The sequence below is a fragment of the Ovis aries genome, chromosome 5 (assembly GCF_016772045.2).
Source record: "Ovis aries strain OAR_USU_Benz2616 breed Rambouillet chromosome 5, ARS-UI_Ramb_v3.0, whole genome shotgun sequence".
Taxonomy (NCBI): Eukaryota; Metazoa; Chordata; class Mammalia; order Artiodactyla; family Bovidae; genus Ovis; species Ovis aries.
The window spans coordinates 65,486,428-65,501,936 of record NC_056058.1 but is presented as its reverse complement, the minus strand read 5'-3'; the positions used below and the strand labels follow the sequence as shown (position 1 = coordinate 65,501,936).

Sequence of the window (15,509 nt, the reverse complement as noted above, 5' to 3'; positions counted from 1 at the left end):
AGATAAAAATGTTTTGTTTTTTTTTTTTTGTTTTTTTTTTTTGCAGTTTTAAAGAATTATAAAAAGGAAGAAAAAAAAAAGATAAAAATATTTACTACCTGGCCCTTTAAAGAAAAAGGGACAAACCATTAGAGAGAAAGGACCAATACAAATTAATGAGATAAACTAGTTTAATCTAGGTAAGATTATTAACCTATTGTATATTTAGTAACTTAAATGGATGGTTTAACTACCAACTTGCTAGGTTGTATGTGATTAGTTGTCTTGTCACGTCCTACTCTTTGTGACTACATGGACTGTAGTCCACCAGCCTCCTCTGTCCATGGGATTCTCCAGGCAAGAATACTGGAGTCAGTAGCCATTCCTGTCTCCTAGGAACTTCCAGACCAAGAGATTGAACCCAGGTCTCCTTCACTGCAGGCAAATTCTTTACCATCTTGAGCCACCAGGGAAGCCCACTTGCTAGGTTAGGAAGAGTAAACATAAATCAAGAGCAGTGAACACAATCGTCATTTTTTAAATGACTGAAATTGACTGTTCAGTCCAATGCAGAATCCTATCCCAACCCTCATTACAGTTTTATCCAATTATTCCTTCTAGGATATAGCTTCCACAGAAACAATGGATACGTTTACAATATTTTTGGTACTTTAAGCCAGTATGGTATGGAGTCCCTGTTGAATTTCATAATCACTGACTGGGTGACTGAATTTGGTCTTCTTGCTGATTTTAACATCATGGCTCCCTCCCTCTCACCAGACAGAGAAGGAAGTAAACTTGTTGGCAATTCAGTAGTTGCATTCAGTCGATACAACTCAGTAGTTTAGATAGCACTCAGATAAAATTACCCACTGCCTCAACTTGCTGAATTTCATTAATCGAGGCACACAGTGCAAATGGCGCTTTGGAGAACTTCCACGTTATTTGTTCACAGGTGGATGAGAACCAATCCAAGGCAGAGCAAATACATTAATAATCCTTTTCAACACTTCACCACCCCACCAAAAAGCAAAAATGAAAGCTAAAGAACAAATAACATCAAAATATACTCAAAACAAATACTAATTTTGATAATATTGGCTAATAAAATCAAGGTGTCTAGGGATCACTTCATCAAGACTTAAAAAAAATAAAATAAAAAGAAAGAGAAAGAGCTTTGGTTGAAGGCTATGGTTAACAGAGAAGCTTTTGAATTGGATTTCCTGAGTTGAAATCCTTACTCTGCTGGTTCATAAGAACGTGGCTTGGAACAATCTACTTCTCCAAGCCTCAATTCTTTAATCTGTAAAATGAAGACAACAATAAACATCATCCTATTGGAACAATCTGTGAATTATATTAGATAATGATAACCCCTCAGAACAGCAAAGTGCATGGGACAGAGCACACCCTCTAGTGTGATCATTTAAATACCATTTTTGAGCATAGCTGTTAATATATTAAATTGATTCTAATCAACCTTTGCCATATTGTCCACATTCTTCATAAAAAATTCTAGTTCTTTAGAACTAGTTCTCTAGTTCTTTTAGAAAAATTCTATTTCTAAAGAGGGCTTTGAAATACTTGACAATTAATAGCAATAGGAAGACTTTCTTGGATTTGTATAGCACTTTAATGCACTTCCACATTTTTTTTCTTGTTTTCTTTGCAGCACAATCTAGAAAGTTCACTAATAAAGGTTATCATTCTCTATTTGGCAGGGTTGGAAAGAGGCTCAGAGAGGTCATCTCATTTGTACTACAGAGGCAATTGCATTCAAAAGTTCCGATTCAAAGGCATCTTACTATGTACATTGCCACCCCTTTCCTCAACCTTTTATATTCAGTCATTGGCAAGATGATTTCCCCCCAGATTTAGATTCAAGAGAAACAATGATTCCTTCTTCCAACAGAAACTTACTGGTCGGGACTGGATTTCTTTGGCGTAGAGAGGTTGCAAGAATTCTGAGTCTCCTTCTAGCTTTAGACCTTTTTCTGTGATTCTCAAGTTTCCCATTCCATCCTAAAATAGAGGCACAGAGAGAACATGGGAAATTTGATTAGTCCAAATTTCAAAAATACCTTAGGTTTTCAAAAATTGAAACAAAATTATTGCCTTTCTTTTTAAGAACGTGGAATGAGAAGAGGTCAAAATGAAGACATAATATACTAGGAGGCATTGTTCAGTGTGATTATGCGTATTACCCTCTTTGCTAACTTATTCTGAGAAAATCTATTTCAAACAATCTTGGAAAATTGAGTAAATTTTTCAAGCAAGCAGAAATGTAAGCAGCACAGATGAAAGGCATCCTTTTGACTAGGCAGTGGTGAAAGAATGGAGGCAGGAGATGAGTATGGAAAGAAGAAAAAGATGACTTCCCAGGTTAAAGTAAAAGATCTGATTTCTGAAACTATGGAGAAATGACAAATTGCAGTCTGTTGGTCTAATCTATCCTTAGGACATGGTGTCTTTGGCTCACAAAATATTTACGGAGTCAAATTATTTACTAACATATTTATTAATTCTTTATTATTGGTGGGCTGCTGTCTATGGGGTTGCAGAGTCGGACATGACTGAAGCAACTTAGCAGCAGCAGCATGGAAATATAAAAGTAGAAAGGATAAATAGCAAACACCTATGTAGTTATCATTCATCTTCAACAATTATCAACTTATGGCTACTTTTCTCTATTACAGCTACTATATCCAACTCTTTTATTTAAATATAACCATAAGCCCATATAATACCATTACCACAGCAAAAAGATAAATAAAATTACTGCTAAATATTATCAAGTACCCAGGGTCAATGTTCAAGTCTCGTGAATATTCTTCTCTTTATATCTTTTTGTTTGAAATCAAGTTCCCTATTGCAATTGTTTGATACATAAAATACTAGATCATCTCCTTAAATCTCCTCAATTTCTGTCACACATCCACACAAAAACACACACTTATTTGATAAACAGAATGACATTTTTTCCAATAGCATTTTCCCCAGTTTTGATTTTGCTGAACATTCCCATAATTTCATGCCATGTGTTCCTTTCTCTCCTGAATTTTCTGTAAGTCAAGAAGCTTGAGGAGATTCAGGGTCAGTTTTCTAGGAAAATACATCCTAGAAAATGAAATGTATTAGTTTTCTTTTGTCAATCACAAATAACCACAAACTCAATGGTTTAAGATAGCACAAATTTATTATCTGTATGTTAGAAGTCAGACCCAGGACTCAAAGGGGAAAATCAAGGTGACAGCAGGGCTGCTACACTCTTTTAGAAGGCCCTAAGACAGAACCCATTTTTCGACATTTTCTCATTTCTCAAGGCTGCCCACATTCCTTGGCTTGTGGCCCCTTCCATCTGCAAGTCAGCAATGGTTGGTTGAATCTTTCTTACATCAAATCATTCCAACAATGAATTATCTGTCTCTTTCTTTCATTGTTTTTTTTAATAACTTAGGTACAGATTTTATTCAGATTTCATAATTTTTACAAGTTTTATTTTCTTTTTTAAAAACTTTTAAAATTTATTTCTACTTGAAGAATAACTGCTTTACAGTATTGCATTGGTTTGGACATTTAAAGTTCACGAAGCATACAAGGATAATCTATATTAAGATCACCTGGTTAGCAACCATAATTCTATCATAACATTAATTCCCTTTTGCCATGTAATGCAACATATTGATGGATTCTGAGATTAGGACATAGATGTTTTTAGAAGGGAGGGCATTTTTCTGCCTACCACATGCTCTATCAGGAAGCAGTGAACATCTTTTGTAATGATGTCATAAGCCACTGGTGACTGAGAGGATCCATTATTTCAGAGATTTCAAACTGGAGCTAAAATAATTATTTCTTAATTTATTTTCTGGGGTATAGCATCAACAGAAATTATATATCATCAACTACATGTTTACCCTAAATTATATAAAAACTTGATAGATGCCTGATTTTTCCTCCTTTATTGATTAATATTCAAAATTTGAATTGGTTACCTAATATTCTCTAAAGATGACTAAAGGTTTTCTTTTAAAAAATATCATTATGAACATTTTGGTTTGCTTCATTCCAGTGCAGTTTTTATTCCTACTGAAGTTTACACTGTTCTCTTCTTGCTCAGTGGGGGTCTCTTCAAGTCCTTTAATTAAGACTCAGGCGTCTTTAACCACCCTCTTGTTTCTGGCATGGTAAGATGTTCCAGGGTTATCTTACATAACCCAGGCTGGAACCAGCCATTTCTACTAAGAACCTGGGTTCATTTCAGTGGGAAATGGTATTTAGATACCATAACCTAAGAGCTTGTTTATGTGACTGGCTCTTGTTTACATGAACAGAGCTAGAAAATGAGCTGTGTATATGTTTTAAATGGAATATACCATGAGTTTTCATGAAATTTCAATTCAAACTTAGGCCTTGAAGGTTTTCATTTAACCTCATGGATCTTACACTGTTATTACCTATTTTCCATACCAAAAATCCCTGTTTTCAATAACACCACTATGACTACTCATTTGATTTAACCCACAAGACACAAAGAGAAGTTTCAGAAAAACCAATGCCACTATCATACTAACATTATGATTAAGAAAAGCAGCTAAAAATTTGCCCTTAAAAAATCTTGAGTATGTACAACTAGTAAACTATAGCCAAATGGCTGCATTTTAAAGTCATTTAAAATAGTTCTATTCTGAATGGTTATGTCAGCAACCTCTTGTCAGTTAGGTTCAACTGTTTCATCCCTGTCCACCCACCTGCTGCTTCAATTTTTCATGAATGCTTTTTTAAAGTCTTGTTTTGGTATAGATTTGTGAACTATTTAGATGGCACCAAAGTCAAATCTATAAACCAAGATATATTCAAAGAAGTCTAGCTTCTGTCACAGTATGTTTCTGTCACAGTATATTTCTTTCTTCTCCAAGTAAAGGTGTGTGTTTGTATCTGTATCAGCCAGGGTTCTCCAGGGAGACAGAACTAATAACATGTCTGTGTAGGTATGCATGTACATATATCCACATGGACGCATGCACATTCATTCACTCATTCATTTTAAGGATCTGACTTAGGAAGTTATGAAGACTGACAAATCTCCAGATCTGCAGACTGCAAGCTGGGGATTCAGATTAATTAAATAAACCCTATGTTATATATATATATGATTTAAAATATATATGAATATATAAAATACATTAAAAATTTATTCCTGCATTTTCCCAAAACGATTTGAAAAGTACAAAATTCAAATGAAAACTTCGGGTTTTCAGCATCTCATGTAAACTGAACGCATGGCAAGTCCGAGTCTGCCTTCTCACATAGCTGCCATTGGCTAGAGGTAAAGAGCAGCCTGAATCAAATGCTCTCTAGGTCACCACAATTTTCGCCCAACCTACATCACTAAGCTGCGTTTTCTCAGACTCCTAAAGCTTCTGACTTAAGTCTCCCATATCTTCTCGCCAGCACTGCCATCTGCTCTGTGCCTCAATACACTTGGCATAGACGCTGTACGGGGGTAGGGGGACTCTAAGCGACCAAGCGGAGAATGCACATTTTTTTCCCAATTTTCTTTATAACAGCACTTCAGTCCATGGATGAGAACAGATCTTTCTTGGTCAATATTGTTCTTTCATGGATAGCAGGTCATCTGTATATTTCTATTGTTACTTGTGGGGACAGCTTTTCCAAAAGGGTCCTAGCCTGGGCATTTAAACCCAGTGTGAGGGGCAGTAGGCTGGAAGGAATGCCCATATCACACTAGCATCAGGGAGGATCCACAACAAAGGGACAAAGCAAAAGCAAATATCCACACAGCCCTCCCCCCACCAAAAGGGTGTATGAGTTATTGTATTTTGGGTTATTATGATGACTTCCATGAACTGGAGAAGCAGACCTTTTGATAGAAATGTAACAGAGAAAGCAAGCCTGATTCCAAGTTGGACCTATTCCCTTAGCTCTAACCCTTGAACTCCCTGTTGCTTGTACTTAGTCATGCTGGTCTGCACTTTTGTAAAAGAATGTTGACTAGACTGAAAAACATGGGATAACTCATTCTCAAGGTGCTGGCCTTTAAAGGTATAACACTTTCCCATTCATATGAAAGTAAAAAGTTGCAGAACAGAAAATGTCAGCTATGTTGTTATAGGTTTATACTAACATTCCGACCAGACCCACATGGACAGATGCAAAAACAATGGAATCCTGCAACAACAAGCCATTCCCCCCACTTTTAGTATAAAAGAAGCCTGCATTTTAACTTGTATAAGATGGTTGTTTGGGACCCTCGCATCTTTCCCTGGTAGCTCAGCTGGTAAAGAATCTGCCTGCAGTATAGGAGACCTGGGTTTGATCCCTGGGTTGGGAAGATTCCTTGGAGAAGGAAATGGCAAACTACTCCAATGTCCTTGCCTGGAAAACCCCATGGACAGAGGAGCCTGATGGGCTGCAGTCCATGGGATTGCAAAGAGTCGGGCATGACTGAGCGACTAACACTTTCACTTGGGACCTTAGTCCACCATCTTCTCAGTATGAAGACTTTCTGAATAAAGTCACTATTCCCTGCCTCAATAACTCATCTCTGAATTTCTTGGCCTGTCTTACGGTGAGCAATATAAGCTTGGATTCTCTGTAACAGAAACACATACTAAACCTGACATCTATAGATAGACTTTTGTGGTTAAGTTGCTCAGTTGTGTCTGACTGTGCGACCCCATGGACTGCAGCACACCAGGCTTCCCTATCCTTCTCTGTCTCCTGGAGTTTGCTCAAACTCATGTCCACTGAGTCGGCAATGCCATCCAACCATCTCATTCTCTATTACCCACTTCTCCTCCTGCCTTTAATATTTCCTAAATTAGTTAATTTTTTTTCTGATGTGTATTTATCAAAGCAAAGGGAACTCCTATATATTCTTAAATAAAAGATTATATTTGGGTAATCAGCGAGCTAATTTCAAATAAATCTCCTTCCTCTCTTACAGTTCATTCATAAATACCCTATTAGTATTTATTGATGACTTACTATGTTCCGATTACTATATCCTGTGTTTTTTACACTTTAATTTCATTTTCTTTATCATTATTGAAATTACCATGCTACTTCTTGATTTTAACTATAAGAAAATAATCATATAGATGCAAAAACATTTGGCTACAAAGTTGTTCATCGCCATCTCATTCTATAAAATAAAAACATGAAAAATTAGAAAATAAAAGTTTCACATTAAAAGGGTAAATATGCTGCAATGGGATATGATGTAGCTCTTGTAGAGGAATATTTAAGAACACAGGCAAATATTCACAGTCCATTATTAAGTGAAAAAAATTGATTAACAAATACATATGTATATTTCATACCATTTTTATAACTATATATACATATTTATATACATACATACATGCACTTAAGAGGAAAAATTCTAGAGAACATTTCCCAGGGAAAAAATTATACAAAAACATATATTTAAATCTTGTGTATGCCTAAAATATGAGTATTCTTTATTTTCTTCCTTTTGCTTATCTGTACTATATAATTTTCTGTAACAACTTTTGTATTTTAAGAGGTTATAAAACATTTTCATGCTTTATTTCAAAAATCAATCTTTATAAAAAAATCTATACTATGTCATATATTTGATGCTAGTGGTAATGAACACAACTGGCAATGCAGGAGACGTAAGAGATGAGGGTTCAATGCCTGGGTTGGGAAGAGCCCCTGGAGGAGGGCAAGGCAACCCACTCCAATATTCTTGCCTGGAGAATCCCATGGACAGAGGAGCCTGCTGGGCTATAGTCCACAGGGCCACACCGAGTTGGACACGACTGAATCAACTTAACACACATGCATCCTTACATTATCTAAAGTCATCTCCTCAATGGTCTTATGAGATAATCATTATTTTCCTTATTTTATACATGATAAAATTTACTGGTAAATAACTTATTCACTGGTAAGTGACTCAATAAAAATGGCTGAGCACCGAAGAATTGATGCCTTTGCACTGTGGGGCAGGAGAAGACTCTTGAAAGTCCCCTGGACAGCAAGGAGATCAAACCAGTCCATCCAAAAGGAAATCAGTCCTGAATATTCACTGGAAGGGCTGATGCTGAAGCTGAAACTCCAGTACTTTGGCCACCTGATGCAAAGAACTGACTCACTGGAAAAGATCCTGAATGCTGGGAAAGATTGAAGGCAGGAGAAGGGGATGACTGATGATGAGATGCTTGGATGATATCACTGACTCAAAATGGACATATGTTTGAGTAACTCCAGGAGATAGTGAAGAACTGGGAAGCCTGACAAGCTGCAGTCCATGGGCTCACAGAGAGCTGGACACGACTAAGCAACAACAGCAACAACTCACTCACAGTCACATACCTAGTTAATGACAGAATCAGGAATTTAAACTCAAGACTATCAAATTCAGACTATATCCTTTTACTCATTATTCTAACCCAATCTAATGTATATTTAAAGTATCTTTCTTAATATCACTTTGATTTTCACTTATTTGGTTGGTGTGCTCAGCAACTGTAGAGAGGGTCATCTCCAACTGCAAGACTAACACCATCCAGTTTTATGGTCAAATACCTTTATTCCACCTTCCCAGAGTCTAAAGGCTCTTTATTACAACCCAATTGCCTCCCGTGGGACTATACACAGGCTAAATCATCTGCTATTTCTGGAAGCCTACTGTGTGCTTAACTATATGCTGCAAGCTATGGGGAGGCAAAAAGAGGAACAGCCCTTCTCAAACATGTCCTTCGAGCTGTTTAGAATACAGGTGGCACACAGCCAAAGAATAGTCAAGGAAATATAAGAAAGAGCAACATTTGAGAAAAGCTCATCTAATCCAGCAGTCAACTAACTCCTTTGTAATAGCAGTTTAACTTTTACTTAAATACTTTTTTTTGGTAAGAAGTGTGCATGCTCAGTCGCTCACTACCAATTTGCCAAATGCTTATTTTCTCTTCCATTTACAGATTCTTCCCACACTTGTGCCTCATCACTTCATTCTTCCACTTTCTGTCCCAGTCCCTAGGTCTGCCCAAGATATGTGGTGGGAAAGCTCTTTCCAGTAGTGTGAATTATTGTCATTGTGCATGTGTGTGCCCCGTTGTGTCTGACTCTTTGCAACTCCATGGTCTGCGAACCACCAGACTCCTCTGTCCATGGAATTTTCCAGGCAAGAATACTGGAGTGGGTTGCCACTTCCTACTCCAGGGGTTCTTCTCGATCTAGGGACTAAATCCTGGTCTCCTGCATCTCCTGCGTTGACAGCTGGATTCTCTACCACTGCCCCACCTGGGAAGAACCTGAATCACTGTGATTAGCCGCTATTTGCAAACTATAATACAGACTAGAGTAGCCAACTAAATATGTTCTCACATTAGCATCTCCTTGATAGCTCTGGAACAATCAGACTGGATTAAATGCACACTGAAACAGCTTGAGAACAGCCTTATTTAAAGCTATTTTACTTTAACTGCACAAGAAGCTACGGGTATTATTAAGACAGGAGTTTTAGGTCAGTTTTGAATCAAAACTTCCTTTCCAGTAAGATGGAAAAGAAGCATTGGGAAGATTCACAGTCATTCCCAAAGTAATTAGAAATAGACCATTTTTCCCCCCTTTCTTCAAATGGCAAAATGTCATTCTTTGAAGGAAGCACGAAAATTCTAGCAGCCCACTAGCTGGCCTTGACTGAGCCAACACCATCCAGCCAATGGTCCTACATTTGACAAAGTACACTTGGGACAGAAGTGGGAACCCAGGACCCACTGTCTCAGTAAGGGAATGGTCTCTGCTGACCTGTCAGTAGAGTGTCCCCTGTGCCTACCCCCTGCCTAGCACACAAGAGTTTTCACAAACACATTTTTTCCAGGTCAAGTTAGAGTGGCCCCTTGTATGGTCTTCTGGAGGAGATAGGGCCTGGGGACAGGTACAGAGGTGGGTGGAATCTAGAGAGAATCTCCCTCTGAGCTGGACCAAAGATGATGGCATTTGTTCTTTATATTTTATCTGGGTCAGACTGTCCAGTTGATTGTTTCAAGTGGCCAGTTTTCCACAAGATGAGTCGAGAATAAATGCAGAGATTTCAGAGTGGCAGGACAATAGACTGAAATATTAATTTGTTCCTTTCTTCATCTTTCCCATGTCAGACCCCAGCCCCTTTCATCACCACTTCAGATAGGTTCTCAGGCTTTATAATCATGTAGCTTAGAGATTTTGAGAGCAAAGAAGCAGAGGCGGCCTGAAAGCACTGGGGTTTCTTATCATTTGTAAAAGGTAACTCTCAATAAATGGACTGTGTCAGGCATGTTGGGCAGGGAGGCAAGTAGAAGATGAGATTTATTTCCACTGGGGATGGAGAAGGCATCTATGATTTCCATGAGTTCTAGAGACTACTGTCCTGCCAGCATCCCTAGGGGAGTTAGGACCTCAGAGAGAAATGGCTGCAGGGCTTCAGCCTCTCCAAACTTCCCCCTTCCCTGGAATAGCAGAGAGATCCCTTTTCAAGACACAAAGGGACCACAGTTCTCTCAGCCATTGCCAGTGAAAGGCAATGACTAGTGCCCTCCAGGGCTAACCCACTAGTGCTGGGCAAAACATTGAGATGTCCAAACATCCTGAGCACTGTGGGATGCCCTGTTGGCCCTTGTGGAATGAGGGATGAGAATCAGCATTACCTTCCTCTAAAGAAAGTATTATTTCTTGCTCCTCTCATTTTCTTGCTATATCAGCATCAAACAGGTTTTTAATTTCATCAGCACATTTTCAAGCTTGAAGTAATGCCAGGTCCTATTTTAGTAAGCAGGTCTCAAGATGAGCTCTTGTAACAGTTTTAATGGTAGGCATTGCTTGGTTTTGATCAGAGTGAAACAACTGTATCTGCACACAGATTGCTTCAGAAAGGCAAGCTTCAGGAGAGATGGGATTTTGTTGTGTTCTCTCAATTCCTACAACATTGCTTGACTCATAGGATGTGCTCAGCAAATACTTGTGAAGTATTATAATGTCATTTCAAATAAAGCTGTAGTTTGAAAGGTGTACTGTGGGAACTGCAAAGATGTTAAAAGCGCAACCTGTCCCTTGAGCAGATTTCAAAATACAGCAAGAGTTCTCAACTAGGGTGGTATAGTACCGAATGGGTGAAAACTGGTGATTGGGTGAAGATGCAAATCACACTCTTTATGTATAAAGCACAAATATGCTTATATATAGAGTACATACACACACAGTATATTAATATAACTAAAATGTCATGGTGAGGGGAGTGAGACAATTATGGGGGGTGAGTCTAAATATGCTCTCGGGGAGGGGGAGGCAATAATGAAAAGCAAAAAGTTGAGAAATAGTCCACCAGAATGTTATAGATTTTGAGACTGCTCCACCTTTCCTCCCTTGAATCCATAAGCAGTCACTTCTGCCATTCACATACTGAACCATCCTCTCAGCCTGTAAAATGCGATCGCATGGTAGTGGCACATGTAAAGCAGAAACTCCTTAATGGGACAGTTAACACCTTCTTTATCTGGCCCCAGCCACTTCTCCAGCCTCATCTCATCAGTTTCCCTTCACTCTGTCACAAAGCAGGCTAGCAATTCCTCCAAATTCTTTCCCTTTTCAGTTTTCACGAATGTCCCTACCTTGGCCAACAAGGCTCTTCCTAACCCTTCTGCCGCTCTCTCCAGTCCTTTGGTTTTGGTCAGATGTCTTTTCTGGGTCTAGAGGCCCTTCTCTGATGTGCACACTTTGTGAGCACCTCCATCACAGCATTTACCCACGGCAGTACGATGAGCCATTGACATCTGTGTCCTTCCACTCGACTTCAGATTCCTTGAGACGAGGGGTAGTGTGTCACTCATCATTCCATCTTTCTGGCCCAATGTATTGTCTATAACTAAGTATGTGACTGCAAGAGCAATAAAAAGTAAGCTAGAGAGGGCTCAGAAAAGATGCATCAATGAAAATGAAAAACAATAACAAAGCTACCATTGCTATAAGCATTAGGCAAAGCACTTGACTGACATGTCCATTAATCCTCATTATAACTCGAGTGGGTAGGCAACGTTAGCCCATTTCATAGCTGAGAAGACTGATGTTCGGATGCCCTGATGGTCTAATTACGAAATGTAAGTCCTTCACTACCACACTGCATACTGCATGGTTAAGATCCAACTGTTTGCCCAGCCCTGTGTTAAATGCAAAGTGATGAGGACTGAAGATCGAGTCCCTCCCTTCTAGGAGCTTCTCGTTTAAAGGACAAAACACAAGTAACACACATAATGGCAATGGTGTGGAGATACAGGGACTCATAGTCCACTGGTGGGAACACGATGTGGGGGCAGGCACTTACAAAAGGATTTGACTGTTCAAGAGTTAAACACACAGTTACCATGTGACCCAGAAACTCCACTCTTAGCTGTCTGCCCAAGATAAATAAAAACCTATGCTCACACAAAGACTTGAACATAAATGTCCATTATAGTATAGTTCTTAATAGTCAAAAAGGAGAAACAAGCCAGATGCTCACCAACTGATGAATATATAAAATATTCTATATCTACGCAATGGAATACTATTTAGCAGTGCAAAAGGAACAAAATGATCCATGCCACAACACAGATAAATCTCAGAAACATTATGCTAAGTGAATGAAGCCAGACATACAAGATCACATATTGTATGTGTCTGCTTATATGTAACATACAATGAGGCAAATTTATAAAGGCAGAAAGTAGATTAGCAGTAGTCGTAGATTAGGATTGAGGAGTGACTTTAAAAAACCCTAAAGGATTTTACTGAGATTACGGAACTGCTCTGAATTTGGAATGTAATGATAGTGGCCAAAACCAGTAAATTTACCAAAAATCACACTTAAAGGGCTGAGTCTTACAGTGTGTAAATTTAACCTTAGCAAGTTTTTTTTTTTGTTTTTTAAGAGTAATAGACATGCACTGATATTTCAAGAAAAAAGAAACCCAGTTCAGGAGACATGACATGTGCTTTCAAATTCTCCAAATCAGTAAAGAGAACAGGTTCAGAGACGTGTGTTGGGGCAAGAGGTAGCAGGTTCAGGAGGGAACTGGTAAGAGGCAACTCCAGTATTTGTCCTCAGCTGGTGTGCAGTGATAAAAGAAAGATGCTGGCAAGGGTTCTGTTCCCATCCAGGACCAAGCCTGGGGATAGAGGAGCAGCGTGCAGAAGACATAGCAACTGCACTGGACCCAGGAAGCATTTACTGACCAACCCAATTACATTGTGGGTAGTCCAGGAAGTTGCTATTGATCTTTTCCAGCGAGCATTAAATATTGGACCATAACTGGTGCTGAATGACAGCACAACAGCAAAGACCAGATGACCCCTCAGTGTCTGGGTCACAGGTTCTGATCCTTTGTGTCAGTTGCTATATAATCTCGACTTTATCCATATGTTCCTTCTTTTACCATCCAAAGACTGGTTAGAATAGTGGGGTGTGTGTGTGTGTGTGTGTGTGTGTGTGTGTGAGAAAGAGAGAGAGAGAGAGAGAGAGAGAGAGAGAGAGAGAGAGAGAGAGAGAGAGAGAGAGAGAGAGAGAGAGAGAGAGAGAGAAGGGGGCATATAAGACACATACATCTGTCAAATTGCTTTGCTGCCTCACTGAATCAGAATTGTGGTTTCTCATTTATGCTTTATAACATCCCATCAAGTTGTTTTTAATGATTTATAGGTCCAAGGCCATGGTATTTGAAGCATTCTATATTTCCTGGATGCCAGTAGTAATATATAGATGGGCATCCTTTGCTCTATAATTTTCCTGGGGATGAGACAATTGGCCAAAGAGAGGGAATTCCTTTCCCATGCATACACAGAGGGAATAAGCCTCATTCTCTTTATTTCTAAATGACTTTGTTCCTACTTGTTCTTTAGGGCATACCTCTCAGTTTCCTTGAGAAGTCTTCCATGATATTCCTCAATCTTTTAGAAACCACCTTATCTCAGTAATGGGAACACACAAACACATACACACAGCATTATGGTATATTAGCTAAGAATATGAATTCTAGAATCAGACTGCATAGTTACAGTGCTAGTTTGACCACTTAACTTGCTAGTACCCTTACATATCTCACTTTCCTTATATGAATACTTAGAGGATAATAATATCCTATAAACAGAGGATTAAATCAGACAATTCCTGTGTATCAGTCAAAATACCATGGTAACAACAACAAATTCCCAGTGGCTTCAAATGATAAAGATTTCTTTCTTACCCAAGCTACATGTCCATGGAAGTTTAATGATAAAGCAACTAGGGCATAGAATGACAGAGCAACCACCACTTTGAACACCCTGCTGCTCTCTATATCTTCAGGCACATGTACATCTATATTTCCCAACCCACTTATGACAGGTTTGGCCATGAGATATGGCTTGTGAAATGTGTGTGTGCATGCTAAGTTGCTTCAGTCGTGTCCAACTCTTTGCGACCCCATGGACTGTAGCCCGCCAGGCTCCAGGCAAGAATACTGGAGTGGGTGGCCATTCCCTTCTCCAGGGGATCTTTCCAATCCAGGGAGTGAACTCACATCTCTTATGTCTCCTGCATTGGCAGCCGGGTTCTTTATCACTAGCGCCATGGGCATAAGTCAATTCATATCAGATGCTGTAACAGTCAGAGCATACTCTATCATGCTCGCCTATTATTTTCTCTCTCTCTAGACTGCAAACTTCAAGCAGCAGGAATAGTACCTTAACTGTCTTTTTATCCTAATCACCTGTCATAAACCCTGACACAGAGTAGGTAGACAGTAAATTTTGACTGAATGGAAGAGAAGTCTTCTGTCAGCTGCCAAGCACTGTAAGTTAGATCTCAAATGAAGTCAAGTCTGGTTGAAAAGTCAACATGTCCTGGGTACCACTCACCCAGACCAGTACTGTGCTTGGTGACCATCTAGGAAAACAGAGCAACATGGGGATTATTGTGTACCTCAAGACATGGGTTAAAGATTATCTTTAAAGGACGTTTTCAAGGAAATGTAAGCACATTCCTAAGAATCACGAGAGGAGTACAGACGGCACCTGGGCTTAGCCTTGACCCTTCCACTAGCTCTCAGTGCAGACTTGGAAAGCCTAGCTGTTCTGCCTCTGTTTCCTGCATCTCATGATGGGAAGTTGGACAGTATGAACATTAAGGCCTTTTTCACTTTAAAAAGTCTTATTCTATGATGCACAGGAAGGAGATACTCTCTGGACAACAACAAATTACAGCTGTCTCTGGGAACTGGTGCTGGCAACCCAGAGAGGCTGCAATTAGCATGTCCTGTGTGACTTGTGGTTTTGCCAAAGACATTCTTGCAAAAACTCTTACAAATCACTCCCAATGTACACCCAGATTTGGGGAGGATTTAGGCATAAAAACCAATGCCAACACATTGTTCTGAAACAGAAACTTGTAAGCAACCTTTAAAAAGAGACATTGGTGGAGAATTTATTGATTCTTTAACGGGAAGAAAATGAGAGATGGATAATAAAGTGTGAGTTGCTATATCCCCTGT

At 39.1% G+C, this 15,509-nt stretch overlaps 1 protein-coding gene across 5 annotated transcripts in view; it reads right to left on the bottom strand.

The window, feature by feature from the left end:
- Positions 1–15,509, bottom strand: part of SGCD (sarcoglycan delta) — a 1,058,523-nt gene that overhangs the window by 236,838 nt on the left and 806,176 nt on the right. For all 5 annotated transcript variants that reach the window (XM_060415950.1, XM_042250671.2, XM_060415951.1 and 2 more), the window contains one exon: positions 1,900–2,001. In XM_060415950.1, the coding sequence (XP_060271933.1) occupies positions 1,900–2,001 (102 nt within the window). The remainder of the gene's footprint in view (positions 1–1,899; positions 2,002–15,509) is intronic.